General features: G+C 37.7%; 2 protein-coding genes across 3 annotated transcripts in view; one reads left to right on the top strand and one right to left on the bottom strand.

Annotated features, from left to right (window-relative positions):
• The window catches only part of LOC121373181 (E3 ubiquitin-protein ligase TRIM63-like), a 47,377-nt gene extending 43,019 nt beyond the window's left edge, over positions 1 to 4,358 (top strand). For both annotated transcript variants that reach the window (XM_041499646.1, XM_041499640.1), the window contains one exon: positions 3,266 to 4,358. In XM_041499646.1, the coding sequence (XP_041355580.1) occupies positions 3,266 to 3,801 (536 nt within the window). In that variant the 3' untranslated portion in view covers positions 3,802 to 4,358. The remainder of the gene's footprint in view (positions 1 to 3,265) is intronic.
• Positions 4,359 to 5,981: 1,623 nt separating this feature from the next.
• LOC121373170 (dopamine beta-hydroxylase-like) overlaps positions 5,982 to 22,148 on the bottom strand; it is a 21,068-nt gene continuing 4,901 nt past the window's right edge. Inside the window, exons 3-10 of the mRNA XM_041499630.1 lie at positions 21,231 to 21,341; positions 19,742 to 19,925; positions 18,866 to 19,069; positions 17,401 to 17,526; positions 14,419 to 14,507; positions 13,170 to 13,263; positions 8,727 to 8,896; positions 5,982 to 6,107 (exon numbers count right to left, since the gene is read on the bottom strand). Coding sequence (XP_041355564.1) covers positions 6,000 to 6,107; positions 8,727 to 8,896; positions 13,170 to 13,263; positions 14,419 to 14,507; positions 17,401 to 17,526; positions 18,866 to 19,069; positions 19,742 to 19,925; positions 21,231 to 21,341 — 1,086 coding nt within the window. The 3' untranslated portion in view covers positions 5,982 to 5,999. The remainder of the gene's footprint in view (positions 6,108 to 8,726; positions 8,897 to 13,169; positions 13,264 to 14,418; positions 14,508 to 17,400; positions 17,527 to 18,865; positions 19,070 to 19,741; positions 19,926 to 21,230; positions 21,342 to 22,148) is intronic.

Below are 22,148 nucleotides of genomic sequence, written 5' to 3'. Positions count from 1 at the left end.
CAAACCTCCCCAATTCTTTTTTTCTGCACCCTGCCTCCCTTCCCCATCTAACTACTTGTAATTTTAGTTCATGTAGAAGGATCGAAGAACTGGCACACTCCATCTTTTATAGCTAATTATATCTGTTCATTGTATTGCACATAGAGTTCGGTATATTTTGAATACATTTTCTCTGGTATAGCTTTTATAATATAATGTTTCAATTGACGCTATTTTAAACATACGCAATATGTATCAAACTGGAAATTGTGTCATAAATACACAACATAATCTGCAATCCATACGTTATCCACTGTTCAACTTCAAAAAGTGAACGTTTTCAAAACAAATCTTTAAACCACCCATCAGCCGATGTATAAAAATTAATGCCAAGCAAGGCGAGTTGATGCAGTTCAGGGATGAGTTGTTTTTCGTGGACTGTCTGGACTTTTATCTGTTTACAGGATAATTATAGAACCTAGTGTACTGGGTTTGCCTTTTCATTTTTCATTTCTAACGGAGTTTTCTCTTCACGAATACATAAAAATTCGGCGCGTAGGTCAAACCTCCCAAATTCCTTTTTTCTGTATCCTGCCTCCCTCCCCCACCTACTGCTAATTTTAGTTCACGTAAAATGGTCGAAGAACTGGCACACTCCCTCTTTTAAAGCTGATTGTATCTGTTAATTCGGTACACATTTTCTCAGTTTCTCCGTTTCGAATTCGAACCAGCGAACCAGGAAGTAAATGATATATAGGCCCACTCATTTTCCCCTATGAAAAGTATGAAACATTGAGCCGTAACCTCTCCCAGAATCAATTGCGCTAAACCTGAAATAATCGGAAGTGGTCTATTCCTTTTCTGTGGTTTCTTGTTAGGTTTCTCCTATTGTAGTCTATTTTCTTCGCAGTGTTATTGCAGGCACGTGTGCAGGGGGTGGGTTGTGGTGGTCAAAACACATTATTCAGGGGATCATGTCGTGACCACGCTATAAAAGGAAATGTTTTATTTAATGACAATCTCAACACATTTTATTTACGGTTATATGGCGTCAGACATATGGTTAAGGACAAACACAAATATTGAGAGAGGAAACTCGCTGGTGCCACTTCATGGGCTACTCTCCACAGACAAGATAGTACATACCACGGCTTTTGTTATACCAGTTGTGGAGCACTGGTTGGAATAAAAAAAAGTCCAATGGGTCCACCGACAGGGATCGATCCTAGACCGACCGCGCATCAAACGAACGCTTTACCACTGAGATACGTCCTGCCCCCTGACCACCCTATAAACATCGCTCACTTCAGTCTAGACCCTCCTCAACTACACTTCCTGCACACGCGCCCGTATTGCCGTTATTAAAGAAAGCAATAATTATTATCGAGGAAAATAGTCAGATATATTCGATAAATCGGGATAATTTGACCTTTTTTTTAATAGTTCAGTGTGTTTGTTAGAGAAGTGAAACCCGTAAGTATTCTAAGAATATGATAATATAATGTTTGACCAACACGTTTCTTTATTATTACTGATCCCATTTCATGCATACGGCCATGTCAGACTAAGCAGCATATGACTGCAAAACTGTAAAACATTTATTCGTCTAGGCTGTTATCTGCGATTTAAAAATGCATACAAATGGTGAAGGGTCATGTTTGGAACGTTTTTGGAACTTACATCTGCAAACAGTCAGGGCAGAAAAACGATTTTCTGAAAAGAAGAAATCAGTATTTCTTGCCCACTGGACTGAATTGGTCAGATTTTGCGTGGTGCTAGATAAAAAATGTCTTGCCCACTGGACAGGGTTATCCAGCTTTTGCACGGCGATAGAAAAATCTGTCTGACCCTAGGGCTAGATAAATCTGTCCGACCCGAGGGCTAGACGATTTCTACATACGCGTGATGTCATAACTCATGTTTTACGACAGTTGACGTCATAACTCATGATTTTAAAAATTCTGTTTGCCATTTCCCGTTGTATCATTGTTTTAAAAATATTTAAACAAAATAATATTTTCAACTTTATATTTATTGGTAAGTTGCACATTACATATTTATGTCGTTGCATAAGGTGGACTATATTTTTCCGCGTATGATTAAATGAGTTTTCAGGTGAAATTTATACGAATCTTTCTACAATAAACAGACCATAGCTTACAAAATTATTAATAATTTTGTTACTGTAATTAACTGGGCAAGAAAAAGAATCAATCACCGTGATGAGGTATAGATAAGGCTATTCCAACCCGAGGGACATTTTGTCATTTTATCACGGTGATAGATTCTATTATTCTTGAACACCCGTTGGTAAGAACACCATGTGTTATTTAGGGTTATGCTTATTCTAATTTCAACTCTTTTTTTTTTTTTTTTTTCTGAAATAAACTATAACAGACTTCCCTAAGATATAGTGTTATTGCAGTGACGTCACTCAGGAATGTAGACCGATTTACCTACCAACAAATGATTCATATGCTCAACAAATAAGTACGCCGTTTTGTAATAATTTATTTTAAATTTCTTCTCAACGTGGTGTACAATGAATTGTATTCTCGGGTAACTATTAACTGATAACAATAATAACAACAGTAAAATAGATTAATTATTTGAAATAACAAACGACCTTGACATTAACAAAGCATTGGTTTTCAAACTACGGTGAGCGTGTTAAGATTTACTGCTGTTGGAAATTTGTGCCATAATTGTACACGTGGATTGTTGAATTGTGGATTTCAAACTATTTTTGGTAAGTGACTTTTAATTTTTGGTACATCTGAATCATTTTTAAAAAAAGCATTTTTGTTGCCCGAGTCAAATTGTGCACGTTATGAGTTTGTTTTCGCGGGGTTTGGGGGAATCAGAGCTGACGTTTGTCAACATTAGTGTCGTGAATAATTGAGGAATATTTTCTTTTTTGGCTTTCTGAGGAGTTTGCATTATAACTCCTAACACTCGCTTCACTGCGATGCCCTGGAATTTTTATGATTTCCCGAGTTTCTACCCAAGCATGTCCTAAAAGGGTTATAGTTGTGGCCAACGTTTTGACCGACGTCTGACATTGTTGTTGACAAACAAATCTGCGCATATGAATATATGTGACGTGGGTAGCACCTGGACATTTGCGACCGGTGTATCATGTACCTCACCGGTACTCTTGTCTTCCTTAGATTAATTCCACCCAATAGCCGATGTGTATTTTTGTGCTGGGGTGTCATTAAACATTCATTCAGTCATTAGTTTTATGCTGGGGGGTTTTAACTGTTGTATTTTCTTTTGTGTTCAGATCGTGGAGCGATTTTCAAGGCCCTCCAACCACTTCGAGGGTCACACGCTTCCATGTGGGTTGTTAACATTGAATACTATAAAGCCGGAACCCCGAAAATAGCTTATGTGGGAGTAATTGCGATGAAGGAGGATTGCGACGTTCTGGATAAAGAAAAGATCAGTGGAGTACTAATATCACAGGCCAATGGAAAACGCTCGTACAAGACGATTGGAAAAAACCAAAATGTTCGCTTCTACGGTCAAGAGGATGACGTCATGTCCGGTAAAATGGGGTGCAGACTCGGATTTCTGACCAATCCAGACACCCGATTCTTGCACGTGATCAACATGGATAAGATGGAGCTCATTGCCTCAATACCCGAATTTGATGCGAGTCAGGATCGGCTAGTACCGTGTATCGCCTTCCACGATAACATTTTGGGAAACGTGACACAAGAGTTCAATTCTGAGATTTTCACCGACAATAGAGTGGTGGACAATAGAGTGGTGGATGTTATTCTGCTTGCTTTTTCTCTCGAGAACCAGTCAGATTAGAACAGGTTCAAAACAACGAATGCCTTGTCTGTAGACTTCTATATACTACGGGATTTAAGGGCTTGACATTTTGATGGACCTGATCCCAGGTTAATAGACAAATAGATTATCCACTTGTACCATAAAGATTCAAAGAACTTTCAGCGGACTCTGTATGCGTTACCTTGTTTTCAGGAACGACGGTTGCGGCACACATACTGCATAAGAAAAGTGACATTATATTTAACTAAAATTCACATTCATTCATTCCGTATGTACTAGTATATATTCTGCAAACACTGCATTAAAGAATAAATAACATTAGCATAATTCTTTGGAAAGTATAAAGCTGAGATTCACATATAAAGTGTGGATTCGTGCATCATTCCACTTTAAACGAAAAAGATACACGTGCTACTGGGGCAAAAAAAAAGGAGTCTTTTTTCATGAGACTTATTATATACTCTTCAAAAAAAGTAGGGGAACTCTAATAAGAATTTACAATTACCAAAATTGTAAGGTATATTGGCTGTGGGGAATGGATATATGATAATAGTGAATTAATTGGGCAAACATTACAACCGGTATTTCAGTATTACAGTAGGTTTTATGACCATCAAAGATCTTGAAGGACGATTGGGGTCAGAAGTAAAATTTGAAAGTTGACGTTTTTTTATCAGTAGTGGGTGATACCGCCACTGTGTGTCAGACATTCATTCAGTCGACGAGGCCTACTGCGTATGAGTCTCCCAATGGTCATTTGAGGGAGTCTGTTCCACTCCTCTTGCAGCTCCTGACCAAGTTCCGCTAACATGGTCGGCGGTCTTTGACGTTGACGCACACATCTCCCTATCATGTCCCAGACGTGTTCAATGGGAGAAAGGTCTGGGCTCATTGCTGGCCATGGCATTTGATAGAAGTTGTGCTGCTGGAGGTGAGCATTGGCGATTCGTGCACGGTGAGCACGGGCATTGTCGTTCCGAAAAACAAAACGTCGACCCACACGCCTAGCAAACGTGACGACATTGGGTGTCAGTATGTTGTCCCGGTAGTACTGCCCAGTGATCCTTTCTTGCACAATATGGAGGGGGGTTCTCTCAGTCATAGTAATACCACCCCACACCATAACCGACCCACCGCCAAATCTGTCATGAAATCGCATTGTGACGTTGGCGTGCCGTTCATTTCGAGATCGCCAGACCCGACCAAGCCTGTCAAGGAAGTCCAAAGTGAACAGAGACTCGCCTGAAAACATGACACGTGACCAGCGACCAATACCCCAGTTCTGACGCTCCCTACACCATTCACGTCTGTGGGAAACGTGACTATTTGTCAAAATAGGCACAACCCGGGGCCGTCGAGCATGACGAGGGGCTGCATGAAGACGATTTCTAATCGTCTGACCCGTAACTCGGACACCAGTAGGCCTGATGAAGGTTTCTAACAATTTGATTTGCCGTTTGAGCTCGATTTCTTAGAACCTGGTTACGGATAAATCGATCCTGTACTCCTGTCGTTGCCCTGGGACGACCTGAATGGGGTCGATCATCAACATTTTGGGTTTGTTGGTACCTGTTCCATAGTCTGCTAATTACTTACTTCGAAACATTGAAGGTGTTGGCCACTTCACGCTGACTTCTACCTGTTTGCAGCATGTCAACTGCCCGTAGACGCTCATCGTGTTGCATACGCCGCATCGCAAATTCAAACAATAAAAATGACTAGAAACAAAACAATAACAACTATATGATCAACAGAATGAAAATGATTGACAGAAATAATGTTCCACAGTGATTAATCAACCTTCCTGGAAATTATCAAAATCGAGAATGACTCCCCACGCACGTGTACGGGGTAACTGCGTGATGCACGTGCAAACTATGGAAAGTGTTTTGGTGCGTTGACAAACAGACCTGAACGTTCTTTACTAGGCGATCTGTGGTCAAAACGTATGTTCGGTCTAATAGTTGATACTAACATTAATATTTCAGGTTCCCCCACTTTGTTTGAAGAGTATATATTGGCAAGATATATAAATATAAATTCCCCCAGTTTTGGTCCTTATGGCTTTCGCCATTCCAACTTTCGAGAGATAAAGCTTATATTTTAAGACTAACCAGTTATTCTCTGGGTATATAAAATGTGTGTGTGTGTTTATGGGGAAATGTGTTTGATGTGACACTCGTTAACAAATAACAAAATATAGGAAACCTTATTTATTATCGCATGTAACAGTCGGTGTTATTGCTGAACATGACGTTCTTCACTGACGGCCACCTCTGTATTGTGGACAACACAACTCTCTGAGCGTAAGTCCCCAGACGACCCTGTTCGAAGAAACACAGTAGTAGAACAATATTACTAGTATGTGGGACTCACTCACTCTCTCTCTCTCTCTCTCTCTCTCTCTCTCTCTCTCTCTCTCTCTCTCTCTCTCTCTCTCTCTCTCTCTCTCTCTCTCTCTCTCTCTCTCTCTCTCTCTCTCTCTCTCTCTCTCTCTCTCTCTGTCTCTCTCTCTCTCTCTGTATGTGTGTGCATGTTGCCAATATTCACTTTTGTTTAATACCTGTACACAGTAACTGTACATAAACATAGTTATTGAATATATATGTATGTACATGTATATTCAAAGCATTGAGCACAAATGAAACATTATTAACATAATTCTAAAATTACTAATATGAATGTAACATTGAATATAAATGCAACATTATAGAATAAATATAAAAAAGGTATTAAATATAAATGTACTCTGTTAAATTGAAATGTATAGCTATTGAATATACTAGTAAACTAACAGGTATTGAATACAATTGAGATATTTTTGTTTTGTTTTGTTGCTGTTAATTGTTTTTTATTCACAGAACGCCTGTTTATATTTGTATCTACCACAACCACAGGGGAGAAGTGACAAATGTATTACAATCAAAAACATATCAATGTATTACAATTACTTAATTATTCTTACATTTATCAATCTATACTATCATAAACTGTTAAAACAAAAATCACAGAAATGGATATTCTATAAAATGAAACACAACATAAACTCTAAACGGTATGTGTGTAAAGAAAAGTAACAAATGTAATAGGTAATTATGTATAAATGGGATTATGAGAACATTTATTTATAACACTCACACATACATACATACATACATACATACATCAATACATACACACATACATACTAGCATACATGATCTGTACATACATAAAAAGCTAAACACCTTGAAACATATACATATATATTCATCTATACATACATACATACATACATCAATACATACACACATACATACTAGCATACATGATCTGTACATACATAAAAAGCTAAACACCTTGAAACATATACATATATATTCATCCATACATACACAGATTATTCTTTAATTATAGTGTATAGTGTTACATAGCTGACTTATACATGACAACCGAAATACAAACACAAAGAGATATTACTATAAAATTCTGTCCAAATATGACCTGGTTACATATTAAATAAATTATGATGTATAGCCTACTTTGTTTGAAATGTATTGTGTAAACCTTTACTATGGTGGATGCTTCATTCAATTATATATCTAGATTTTAGAACATATTTGAAATGTATTGTGTAAACCTTTACTGTGATGGATGCTTCCTTCAATTATATATCTAGATTTTAGAACATATTTGAAATGTATTGTGTAAACCTTTACTATGATGGATGCTTCCTTCAATTATATATCTAGATTTTGAACATATTTGAAATGTAAACCTTTACTATGATGGATGCTTCTTTCAATTATATATCTAGATTTTAGAACATATTTGAAATGTATTGTGTAAACCTTTACTATGATGGATGCTTCCTTCAATTATATATCTAGATTTTAGAACATATTTGAAATGTATTGTGTAAACCTTTACTATGATGGATGCTTCATTCAATTATATATCTAGATTTTAGAACATATTTGAAATGTTTGATATTTGTATTGATTACTTTACATTTGTAAATAAAGAATTTGGCAAGTAATAAATAGGGATAAAAAAAATTACATCTGCTATTGTTTTATTCTTTTCACCCAGAAGAATCAATTCGACATGAAGAGACAAATTATGAATGTGAGGACAGTTATTGTGTATCAGCTGGACAATAGCATTCCAAATTGCTTTGACTGGAATACACTCCCGAACAAGATGTACTATGTACTATATAGTGTCTGGTGTCTTTACAAAATGTATAAAAACATTCCAAATTGTCTTGACTGGAATACACTTCAGAAAAAGATTTATTATAGTTTCTTGGGTGCCTGAGAATATATTTTGGCCACTTGATATCGTAATGAAAGAATTCAGTCCATTCCGATTTAGCCTTTATACTTTTGTTTTTGATGATGTTGGCTTTTTTCTTTGTTGATTTTTTTTTTTTTTTTTTTTTTTTTGATTTTGATTTTTATTTTTTTTATTTTTTTTTTTTTTATTTAATTATTTAGCATTTGTATTCTTAACATTTGTAGTTATGTTGTTGTTGTTGGCTTTTTTCTTCTTTTGAATTTATTATTATTATTTTATTTTTGTTGTTGTTGTTTGGATTTATTTATTTAGCATTTATAGTTTTTTTGTTGATGTTGTTGGTGACTCCTTTTTTTCTTTTTTGGGATCATAGGTACCAGGGGCGTGGTTAGTCTAGGACCGATGCCCGTTGGTGGGCTCATTGGGTTATTTCTCGTTCCAGCCAGTGCACCACGACTGGTATGTCGAAGGTCGTGGTATGTATTATCCTGTCTGTGGGATCCTTTGCTACTATTGGAAACATGAAGCGGGTTTCCTCTCTAAGACTATGTCAGAATTACCAAATGTTTGACCTCCAATAGCCGATGATTAATGAATCAATGTACTCTAGTTGTGTCGATAAACAAAATAAATTTCTTCTTCATAGGTACGAATGTACTACATACCTGCATGCACGCGTGAGATTTAAAGGTTTTAATTGCTTGCGCACATTCGGGAGTACAAGTTGTTTGCGTTCTTTCCGTCTTGGTTGAACAGAACTTGGTGACATTTGGTATGAAGCTTTTTCTAGCTAAAGAGTTGAATTCTCCGAAGCTGCAGTTTCCATAGCGACCGCCTAGAGTGAAAATACTCCATTATCAATGAGATAGTTATTGACTAATCAGTAAATAAGTAGTTGTGTACTATAATGTATATTAAGAGTTATCGTAATTATTAAAGGGACAGACCCTAGATTTTAAACACTAATGCATATTTTTCACTTAGACACTAGTTTCAAACCGTAAACATGGACACTTTTTTTTGGTTAATTTAGAAACCTAAAAAAGGTTGGATATACTAGAGCGAAACAAGAGTATGTGACGTTGAAATACCCTTAAACATAGACTAAAACGCTATTCAGTAACCATTACTTCTCAGACGCATGTGCGTCTTTTTTTAATATGAAAAATACATTTTGTGGTATTGGAAACACCGGGATGACCAGAAACACTTCAGTTGTACGGAAATAGATAATCTAAACAATAAAATATAAGTAATGTTTGATTTCAGTGATCATAAACGTCTCTAACAGTGAAAAATATGCCTTAGTGTTTAAAAACTGGGGTATGTCCCTTTAAATGGACAATAATAATAATAATATCCAGTACGAAAGGAAACGAATATTCCAGTACGAAAGGAACCGAATATTTTGTTTAACAACACCTCAGCACAAGTTTTAAATATATGGCTGTTTGGTGTATAACGTAATATACTTTGAAACCTGTCTAAACCGGTCACCCACGGCACCAAGAAAACAATGTCCCGTTATAGAAGGTATTCGGTTTAGAGAGGTTATTTTCTGTCGTGATATTTTAAAGGGGACCGTGAAAAACGTTTTATTTTGAGGGAATTCCGGTTTACAGAGTGTCCGGTTTTGAGAGGTCGAAAAGGAAAAGAAACCTGCTACACCTACTGATATTGCAGCTAGGCATTTCTATCTTAATTTTTCCGTGAACAGCGCAGTACATACCAAGATATTTGATGTTCACTTTCCCATGGACAGGGCAGTACATACCAAGATATTTGATGTTCGAGGCGTGGGACACTGGTTGACTCGAGGGGGTGGTGGTGGAGGAACCGAATCCATAGAAGGTGATTGATCTTGCATCCTATCACACATGAGGCTAGCGCTTTCCCACCAGGCTACGTCCCAAACATTACTGATGAATCCAAATAAATTTCATTTACAGAATAGTAGTTGTGTAGAAAACAGTAACATTTTTCATAAATATTAAAGCGACTGTCCTGAATTTGCTGCAATTGCCAAATGTTTGTTTCTTTATTTTGTTTAACGATACTACTAGAGCATATTGATATATCTATATATCTGCCTACCTACCTACCTACCTACCTACCTACGTACGTACATACATACATACATACGAATATGGTCGACTAACGATCGTTCTATTTTTTGTGGAACGTAGTTGGTCTGATTGGTAGCGTTCCGGCCCAACAATTGCGGGCGATTGGGTGCCACAGGTTCGGGTCTCGGTAACGGCATGAGGAAATTTGTGAAGGCAATAAAGAATTTTAATATCCCCGGTGCCAGTGCGTCATTGAATATATGTATGTTTAAGTCAAAACCCGACATACATACAATAGAGATATTCAAAATATAAAAATACATACATACATACATACATACATACATACATACATACATGCCTCAACAGCTCAAAAGGTATCGTGGCAAGTCTGCAAAGATACAGGCGACTCGGTGCCATAGGTTCGAGTCCCAGCAACGACACGAGATAATTTCTGAGGCCAGAATGGATTTAATTATCCTCTGCGCCAGTGCGTTAATATCTATGTATGTAACAGTCAACCTCGACATACATACAATATATAGATATTCATACATCAATATATACATACATCAATACATACATACATACATACAGTGAAACTCCTCTAAACCGGACACCCACATAACCGAATAAAATGACCGATCTTCAGAGGTGTCCGGTTTGCGGGGATTTGCGTCGTTCCTTGGTGATATCTCTAACAGTTGATTTTCCTACACTAAGTGACCTTTATGTTGGCTTAGGTGAACTTTCAAAACTTTTAATGAAGTCATCGAGTAATAGTTCAACACGACGATGTTTCGCTGGACGATCCGACATCTTGAAAATCGATATGAAAATGAAATGCCACTGGCATTTAACCACGCAAACATGTTTGTTATGGATATCGAAGAAGTCACGTGATCTGTAATTGCGTAAGTGCGATTTGCCAAACGTACACAGCCATATGTAACGGTGATTAAACATCCATTGGACGGAGGCCGGTACTTGTGCCTAGGACAGGCGTACGCTACAACAGCTTGCTCTGAATGTGCACGTTAAACAATTCTCCAGTCCATTCCATTCCACTAGTGGCTACCCTGAGCATGTGTATATTGCACCGGCTATGTTCGCAGTCAGGTAATCCGGCTGAAGACGGCGAAGTGACAATAAATGAACCGATTAGTGGCTCAATAATGACTGACAACGGTCTAGTTTTCTGGTTTTCAGAGGTACAAATTGCACTAAATAGTTTGGGACTGAATTATTCTTCCGGTGTTCAGTTAAGAGAGGTTTCCAGTTTAGAGAGTAAAATGTTAGTGTTAAAGATGCATAAATCACGGGACTTTGGAAAACGTACGGTTTCGAGAGAATTCCGGTATAAAGAGGGTCCGGTCTTGAGGGGTTTTTAACTATATATATATATATATATATATATATATATATATATATATATATATATATATATATATATATATATATATATATATATATATATATATATATATATATATATTAGAATATCAGTGTCTGTATATCCAAGGTGTTTCTGGTTTTCCTAATATTTGTAAGTAGCCGAAAGTGGATTTAACCTCTAAACAATTATCTACGTACGAAAAATAAATATATATATATTAGGACAATCTGACCTAGTACAAAATACAACGATCAGAAAATGATATAATACACAATAACTGATATTTTATGCATTTAATATGCAAATGCAGTCTTGAAAACGTCTCTGTTGGTAGGCACCAAAGTCAAGGCAGTCCCTTTAAGGGGCTAAAGTCGCTACGTGTAACATTTCAAACAGGTACACCATGGATACGATACTACGACCTGTCATCTTTAAAGTAAATCGGGGGCTGGATTTCACTCAGTCAGTTCATCGCTCGCTCGAGGTGCTTGCGTCGCAGGATCGAACCACCTCGGTGGATCCATTCAATTGCTTGCGTTCTGGGTTTTTTTCTAGTTCCAACCAGTGCAACACATCTAGATAAAGAACCGGTATGTGTTTTCCTGTATATAAAAATGTATATAAAAGATTCCTTGCTGCATTAGGAAAAATGTAGCGAGTTTCCACTGATAATTACCAAATGTTTGACATGCAATATACGATGATTAATTAATTAATTAATGTGTTCCAGTGGTGTCGTTAAACAAAAACAAACTTTAAACTTTAAGGTAAATCAGAAAAAAATGGGTTTAAAGCGGCTAGTTTCATCGATAACGACTACTCAAGCTTTGTAAACTTCCTGTTCCGGCTATCAATGAGGCAGTCATTTAATTTAATTATTTCCAAGTACTTTGACCATTTCGTTTTCATAAAAGAGACATTTTATTCCTGTAAATAGGAATACAAATTTTATGTCTCCGTCTGACCTGTATATTCATAATGATGTTATATATTGTTTTGTTTTTTTTATCTCTGTTTGCCGACTTCACATTGTTTGGTATTGTGCAATGAATTGAAACTGAACTTGACTGAATATAGCTTCGTACAAAACATGAGCGGCCTTTAGACACCAAGGATCTTACGATTTCTTTCAAAAATTATCTTATAAGCGAAAGTGAGTTGGATACGTTTTTAACGAACTGTAATGTATTGGAGTGTAGTGTTCTACTTAGGTGTTTGGGGTGGTTTTTGTTAAATGAAAAATGTGATTAAAGGAAATTTGAACGTATTTTCAACTACAATGAGTTTACGAATTATTAGCGCTTGTACGGTGGACATACGTCTCAGAGAAATCAGCTTCATCAGTGCTTATTTCATTGGATAATATTGCTTTGGCGCCTGGGTATTCACCGTATAGCAGCCAATCAGATCACTCTCATGTGTGGTAAAGAAATGTGTGTGTTTTGTTTAACGACACCATTTAGCACATTGATTAATCATCGGAATTGGATGTCAAACCTCATGTGTGATAAGAAAAATATCACACTATATTTTCTTCAACGTGTAATAACTGATATACGGAATGGTGTGCAGGGCAGTTTTAACTCATGCGTCCTGTATAAACACCGTCAGTTTGTAACTTTCATCATATGCTAATTTCCTCTTACCCGAATGACAAATGTCATACTCTGCAAACTGTATGCATTGGTCGAAATACTGAACACGTGGGTAATACGTGACGAAGGCGTAGCACATTTCAGCCTGGAATAGTAGAAAACAGAAGAAAAGAGGAAATGAATATGTCATTAACAACAAGACATATATGTCTGTATGAATGTCTGTCTGTCTGTCTGTCTGTCTTTTTGACTATATTTGTAAAAAATAAAATAATAATAATAATAAAAAATAATTTAAAAAAATAAAATAAATAAACACCAACAAACAAACAAACATTCGAGTAACAGTGGTGGATCCAGGTTCTTATAAACGGAAGTATGTGTCGGGGGGAGGGGGAGGGAGGAGGTGAGGGGAGGGGGTTTACAAAATTCTAAAAGGGGTCTATATTTCAAAATTTTTAACGGCAAATGAACCACGCTCACAACGTGAACGAAATATCGGACATTCCTGAATTTGTTGCAATGTTTTAAGATATTATTGACTAATAAAATAGTTCTACGAGTAACCTTACATATTAAATATATTTTCTTGTTTAGAATATCAGTGTCTGTATATTAAACGTGTTTATGTTCGTTCTAATAGTTGTACTAGGTTAATTTTCATTTTATTTCCTAAAAATTATTTTTTCGTACGTACGAAATTATTTGAAGACAAAACTCAGTTTGGGCTTCTTACAAATATTAAGACGACCAGAAACACATTGAATATACGGACACAGATGTTTCCGACTAATAAAATATTTCTACGATTAAACTAGAAAATATATTTAATATGTAAGTTTAATCGTAGAAATATTTTATTAGTCGGAAACATCTTACAGTGCAGCAAACTCAGGAATGTCCCTTTAAGGGAGATTCAGGGGGATCCTCCGCAGAAATGTTTTAAATAAGATTCTTAGAGACGCGTTATTGGGGAAATTTTGAGTTATATATTGTGAATGATGAATTATAAACGCACTTCAAACTGGCATGGGTGGTGGTGGTGGTGGTGGTGGTGGTGTGTGTGTGGGGGGGGGGGGGGGGGGGGGGGGGTCATAGAACCTATTTGATCTCCCTCTTTATTGGCTGATGGGTTGCAGCGGTCGAATGATCCATATAACGGCAAAACAAACTCATGTGATACGTAGGAAGTGAAAACAACGTATATGAAGTTTTGTATATGTATTAAAGAGAGCAACTTTAATATATTATGAAGGAGTTAAGACGGTTACAGACGAGTTAACAACCAAATACTACTTACATTTGAACCCTCGCCGAAATAGACTGGTTTCGTTCGATACTTGTCGCCAGTTTTAGTGTCAAAGACACACGTCAGTCGTAGCTCATCGCCTGTGAAAGAAAACTAACTAACTAACTAACAATCAGTCAACCGTCAGTTCCATAAACGTACGAGACATGAGGAGAAACCTCAAATTTGGGCAAACATTATACAAATATTCGGGCTAAATATGCTAACCCGAGACCTTTTCACCATGTATTTCCATCATTCTACCCTCACAATTAGTGGTAATCAATGTAAGAATACCCAGTGATTCGTTTGCAACCCCATATAGCTGTTTTGTAACAATGCTAATACGAATAAATCGTCGCGTGAGAGCTAAAAGGTCGTAAGTGGCAGATACCGATTACATATTGTCACAAAAAATCGTAGCTGTGTCCCTAATAGCATCGCTTATACAGGATTTAAATGGTCGTAAGTGAATCACAGATACCAATTTACACGAAAATAGACGTAACTGACACGTACGACTTTCCTCCGATTTCCTTGCTGTCCATTTTGTGAACACGACTGGTCGTATGTGGTAGATACACCCATTTTAAATACAGTTCGTTATATAACTATGTCTGACACAGGTCGTATGTGCCAAATACGATCCATATGCATTCACTGCGAAGTACAATAGAGCGTACATTATGTCAATATTTTATGTGCTTGAATCCTAAAAATAATATGACTTTTGTCGTTGTGAGAGCCCGGTCTAATATGGGAATTATTTTTTATACTGCATGCAACGAACCATTTGGCAACAGACAAGAATCGTGTCTGTATATATAAATAGGAATTGCAGTAACATTAATGTTGGTATGGTTTGCTATTTTATGTGCACCATAATTATAATAATAAACATGTTTTGGTGAATTGTCTTGAAAAACAAATATCTATTTTGAAGTTTTTTTAATCGAAGCAAAGTTTCCAACATGTAATTTGTATCTGTAGAACAATTTTAATTCATAATAATGTGGCATATGTGGCATATACGATCAACGTGCAAGCATAATTACACTGATCAAGTTCCGTCTGTCAGCTGCCTTTGAAGATCTATAGGATTGCCCTAATGTAGGCATTATGGATTAACAATATTGCACATACAAACGCAATTGTAAGTTATCCAGGACAAAGTCCAGTAACAGAAGACAGTGTAATCAGACGTAAAGTTAAAAGGCGAATAAAGTGAATGTGGCCTCAACATAAACCACAGCAAGATCTATGAATTTTGATTAACTTTACAGTTAACGAATATTTGCAACAGAATGTTGAACGTGAACATGACACAACACACATACACACCAAAACATTAGCACAACATAGCACGCACAACAGAACATGAACACGACATATCACACAACAGGACCTGAACATGACATAGCTCACACAACAGAACCTGAACATGACATAGCTCACACAACAGGACATGAACATGACATAGCTCACACAACAGAACCTGAACATGACATAGCTCACACAACAGGACATGAACATGGCATAGCTCACATAACAGGACCTGAACATGATATATAGCATACACAACAGAACTTGGCGCATCAATGACAACAAGACCTGAACATAACAGCAAAAAGCTGAACATGAGAAAATATCATCATAGAAAATGAACGTGACATAGCACTGGCGACAGTTTATTTGTTTGTTTTGTTTAATGACACCACTAGAGCACATTGATTAATTAATCATCGGCTATTAGATGTCAAACATTTGGTAATTATGACTCGTAGTCATAAGAGGAAACCCACTAAATGTTTTCTAATGCAGCATGGTATCTTTTATATGCACTTCCCCACAGGCAGGACAGCGCATACCACGGCCCTTATCCAGTCACTTGCGATAGAACCTGAACATGACATAGCACTCACAAGAACACCTGAACATGACGTGGCACACACAAAAGAACCTGAACGTGGCATAGTACACACAACAAAACCTGAAGAAGAACATGACAAAACACACATATAGCATACCATGATCATGACGTAGCACTCACAAGAGAACTTGAACATGACATATCACTCGCAACAGACCCAGACAATAATTTAGCACATGCAACAGAAACCGGAGGATTGATCACTTAACACTCAATAAAACACTGCACATAACATAGTCTGGAGATATCACTGAACACACATCATACATAACCTGGAGAGATCTCTGAACACAGTAGAACCTGAAGTGATCACTGAACACGATAGAACCTAGAGAGACCACTGGACACACAACAGAACCTGGAGAGATAACTGAACACACAATAGAACTTGGAGAGATCACCTGACACACAACGGTACCTGGATAGATCACTGAACACACAATATAACCTGGAGAGACCACTGGACACATAACTGAACCCGGAGAGATCACCAAATATACAACAAAACCAGGAGTGTGCACTGAACACACAACAGAACCCGGAGAGTACACACACACTCATACTCACACACAACACACACACACACACTCACACACACACACACGCACACAACACAGACACACACACACAACACACACACACTCATACTCACGCGCACACAACACACACACAAAACACACACACTCATACTCACACGCACACAACACACACAACACACAGACACACAACACACACACACACACACACACACACACACACACACACACACAACACAAACACACACACACAGACACACACACACAGACACACATACGTACACGCACACAACACACACAACACACACACACAACACACACAGTCACAGACACACACACACACACAAACATACACACAGACACAGACACACTCTCACGCAACACATAAGCATTCATATAGCCATCGATTCATTAATCCATTCAACCATCCATATATCTGTCTATCCATCCATCCATCCGTCCGTCCGTCCGTCCGTCCGTCCTTCCGTCCATCCATTCATCTGTCAATCCCTTCAATTAAAGGGCTACCTGGCAGCACTAGAACAGGTGGTTGGTGGTTGTGTATGGGTGACTGACTGTATACATACGGCGCGTCTGTGGCCACGTCACTTACAAGCCTCCCGTGTCGATACAGCTCTAGTTTACCGCTGGAACCTAATAACGATAAAGCAGTAGTGGTAGTATTAGTAATAATAATAATAATAATAATAATAATAATAATAATCATAATGATAACATAACAATAATTAATAATGATAAAGTAGTAGTAGTAGTAATAATAATAATTATGATAATAATAATAATAATAATAATAATAATAATAACAACAACAACAACAACAAAAATACAACAACAATAATAATAACAACAACAATTAATAATGATAAAGTAGAAGTAGTAATAATAATAAATAAATAAATAAATAAATAAATAAATAAGATAAATAAGATAAATAAATAAATAAATAGAGGTAAATATATAAATAAATGAAATAATAATAATAATAATAATAATAATAATAATAATAATAATACTAATACTAATACTACTAATAATAATAATACCATTTTAAAAGCCCACACACAAAAAGTTATGTTCCGCAATAGTTAGACTAAGTTTCGCAAATATTTTTGTCCTCTATAGTTTTTGTTTACGTGTATCATTATGTATCATTGCGATGATATTTCTTAACCTCGAATGTCTCATCCTATACAAAATGCACACAAATACACTTTTAATAAAAAGTAAATTGCGTGGTATTTCATAAACAGAAACTGGAATCTCCTATCCTATAATACTTTTTTTTGGTAAAAATACAAAATGCAGACAAGTTCTCCTTTAAAGGGACTTTCCCGAGTTTGCTGCACTGTAAGATGTTTTCGACTAATAAAATATTTCTACGATTAAACTTTCATATTAAATATATTTTCTTGTTTAGAATATCATTGTCTGTATATTCAATGCGTTTCTGATCGTCTTAATATTTGTAAGAAGCCCAGACTGGATTTTTTCTTTAATAATTTCGTATGTACGAACAAATTATTTTTTAGGAAATAAAATGAAAATTAACCTGGTACATATATTAGAACGATCAGAAACTCGTTTAATATACAGCCACTAATATTCTAAACGAGATAATATATTTAATATGTAAGTTTAATCGTAGAAACATTTTATTAGTTGATAACATCTTAAAAATTGCAGCAAACTCAGGAATGTCCCTTTAATATAAACATGTGTTTTTACTGTCAACGGGTATCTCCAACAATTTTGATGCAACATACTATTCGTCGTCATTTTTATTACGTTGTACAACCCTCTACACCCCACGCGAACACTCTACCACTGGGCTATATGATATATCTCGCTCCGTACCCTCACACAATCTTGAAAAACAGATACTGATTTTATTTCAATAAATATAAAATTATGACAACTTTAGGTCTGTATAGTTAATATGTGTCTTTATCTACATTATTGTTCGCGTACCCACCTAGATAATGCATGTGTATGTACGTTCGTGTTAAATATATCGGGTGGGGCAGTAGTTTTTTCGTGCACCGGCCAGAACAGCCGCCGACTTCGCTGTGGTGCGCACTTCCGGGAGGAATTTCCAAATCATTCTGGCCTATCTGTACGTTGCCTGCATCAAACTGACGCAAGCGCTTGGTGTAGAAAATCCGCATCCCGGAACTATCTGTAATAAAAGTGAAATAAATTAATATGTACATTTAAAACAGTTCTGCTAATGGTGCCATTTCGGAAGGTGTTCGCATATATATATATATATTGTATACCTTTAAAACAACAACAACAACAACAGTAAAAGGGAACTGATAAAGTTTATTTTTATTCAGTTTTAAAAATAAAAAGCTGTCGTGTGTCATCTCACTAGAGACTGTGCCCACTCCATTAGAGACTGAGCCACCCCAACCCCTCTTCCAGATATCGTTTCTACGGGTCATGGTTACTGAGAGATTGGTGTACACTACAGTAGTGTAGTGGCGTTATACATTTCCTTATTAAGCCGTTAAAATCACTGGTTAGAAGCTGATACCGGAATACGAATTCAAAACCACGTACGTGTATCATCATTAGGTAGGATAGCTTAAATAGTACCCCTCTCTCTCTCTCTCTCTCTCTCTCTCTCTCTCTCTCTCTCTCTCTCTCTCTCTCTCTCTCTCTCTCTCTTGCTCTGTTTCTCTCTTTTGCTATTTCCCCTCCTTCCTCCCCTCCCTCCCTCTCTCTCTCTCACTCCCTCCCTCTTTCCCTCTCCTATCCTTCTCTCCATCTCCTACAATTATTACTGGCTAACAGTAATAAAATAGATCACCTCTGTCTAGTACATTTATACGACTCTAAGTCTGACCTGTTGAGTTTTGAATATGGTTAGCATTATTCCAATGAATCTGCAGTGCGAAGAATCTGAAGGAGTTTTTTCCGAATCGGATCCCTGTTTGACGATATGCGCAGACGTCGCCTTTCAATCCCAGCGTCCACTGCGCGAGCCAGGACGCGCATCTCTGATCTGTGACACCACATCTGTGCGGACTCTACAGAATAGATGAATTTTTCAGGAGAGGATCCATGGGGTGGTGCTTGGGCAGGAGCGTTGGAAGGGGCGGATAGAGATGGTGGGTGTAGGCAGGGTGTCCCCCTCTTGCAGGTGGTTCTGCAGGGGTGTTCCCGCTTGAAACATTTTCAAAGGTATCTACTTCTATTGTTCGAATATCAAACAGAAAAAAAACACTAAAATATGCACGAGTATGTACTAGCTGTTAAAAAAAAAAATGGCAAAATTACCCAGCTCCGACGCCCCAGTTGGAATGAGCACTCCCTCTCCAAACGTCTCTCAAAGTCTTGAGAAATCTGATGTTTAACATATGCAATTAACGAGATCGATCGTGACACCTATCTTATCTTACGCGATCGACCGTGCCACCCATCTTATCTTACGTGATCGATCGTGCCACCCATCTTATCTTGCGCGATCGATTGTGTCATTCGTTTTATCTTATTCGATCAATCGTGCCACCCATCTTATGATAAGCGATCGATCATGCCACCCATGTTATCTTACGCGATCGATCGTGCCATCCATCTTATCTTACGCGATCGATCGTGCCATCCATCTTATCTTACGCGATCAATCGTGCCACTCATCTTATCTTACGCAATCGATTGTGCCACCCATCTTATCTTACGCGATCGATCGTGCCACCCAGCTTATATTGCGTGATAGATTGTGCAACCCATCGTACCTTAGGCGATCGAACTTGCCACCCAAATCATTAGTTATTGGGTGTCAAATCTTTGGACATTCTGTCAATTTGCCTTCAGAGGAAACCCGCTACATTTTTTCCTTTCTACAAAGGGGTGTTTTATATGCACTTTCACCCACACAGACAGACAGATAGCACGACCTTTCATATACCAGTCGTGGCGCACTGGTTTCGGACGGGAGAAAAAAAAGTGACCGCCGAGGGGGGTTGATCCTACAACCCTAACTATCGACTGAGTTAAACCCGTCTCTTTTTAAACGCAGTCAAAAATATAAAGGAAGGAAGGAAATGTTTTTATTTAACGACGCACTCAACACATTTTATTTACGGTTATATGGCGTCAGACATATGCTTAAGGACCACACAGATATTGAGAGAGGAAACCCGCTGTCGCCATTACATGGGCTACTCTTTTCGATTAGCAGCAAGGGAACTAAAAAATATTAATGCGTAAATAAAAATGAACTGGATAAACAAAGGACGGATCTGTCATCGAGGCCCGGGGTTGAGGGGAGGGGTGAGGGGTGCGGCAGAACCGTATCACCCTTTAGGGTGATGAATGGGAAAACTATTTACCATATCACCAATGTAGCTTTCGCACCCAAACAGCAGCATGTGATGCATGACGTCACTGTTGTCGATGACGGGTTCAAAGGCCACGGCGTGGTACACGTTGTCATCGGGAACCTGTGAGACACACAGAGGATTTTTAACGCGAGCGATGAAAGCGATTATTTTAGAAATTGTGGCTTTCAATGCCCACATCCTAACCGCACGCGTGCGTCGCAATAGATTAATCAGTCGCGTCACACGCGTGCGGTTAGGATACGGTTAGGATACGCCGTTTGAAATCAATGATTTGTAAAAAAAAAAAATCGCTCATATCGCTCGCGTCCGTTTAGGATACAGCTTAGCTTTAAGCTGTATTCCAACCGTATCGGGTGACACGAGCGATACGAGCGATTTAGTTTTTTTTTAGAAACCATTGATTAGATAAGTTTTACTTGGCGGCTTCAACTGTCGATAACAACTTCAAAATGAAGACTGTCGTTATGGTCGCGTCGGGTAAAGCTGTATCCTAACCGGCCGCGAGAGACGTATTTTCACACATATAGAAGATAATAAAAAGTTAGCCTAGACTTCAGTGACCAACACATGCATACAATTTGTATGCGTTGCCGTGAACTTAAAGTCTTGAGTTTTGTAAGCACAGAAAGAAAGAAATGTTTTATTTAACGACGCACTCAACACATTTTAATTACGGTTATATGGCGTCAGATATATGATTAAGGACCACACAGATATTGAGAGAGGAAAACCGCTGTCGCCACTTCATGGGCTACTCTTTCCGATTAGCAGCAAGGGATCTTTTATATGCACCATCCCACAGACAAGATAGCACATACCACGGCCTTTGATATACCAGTTGTGGAGCACTGGCTGTGACGAGAAATAGCCCAATGGGCCCACCGACGGAGATCGATCCCAGACCGA

This window comes from Gigantopelta aegis, chromosome 1 (genome assembly GCF_016097555.1).
Source record: "Gigantopelta aegis isolate Gae_Host chromosome 1, Gae_host_genome, whole genome shotgun sequence".
Lineage (NCBI taxonomy): Eukaryota > Metazoa > Mollusca > Gastropoda > Neomphalida > Peltospiridae > Gigantopelta > Gigantopelta aegis.
The sequence above is the reverse complement of the archived record's forward strand: the minus strand, read 5'-3'. Positions and strand labels throughout refer to the sequence as shown.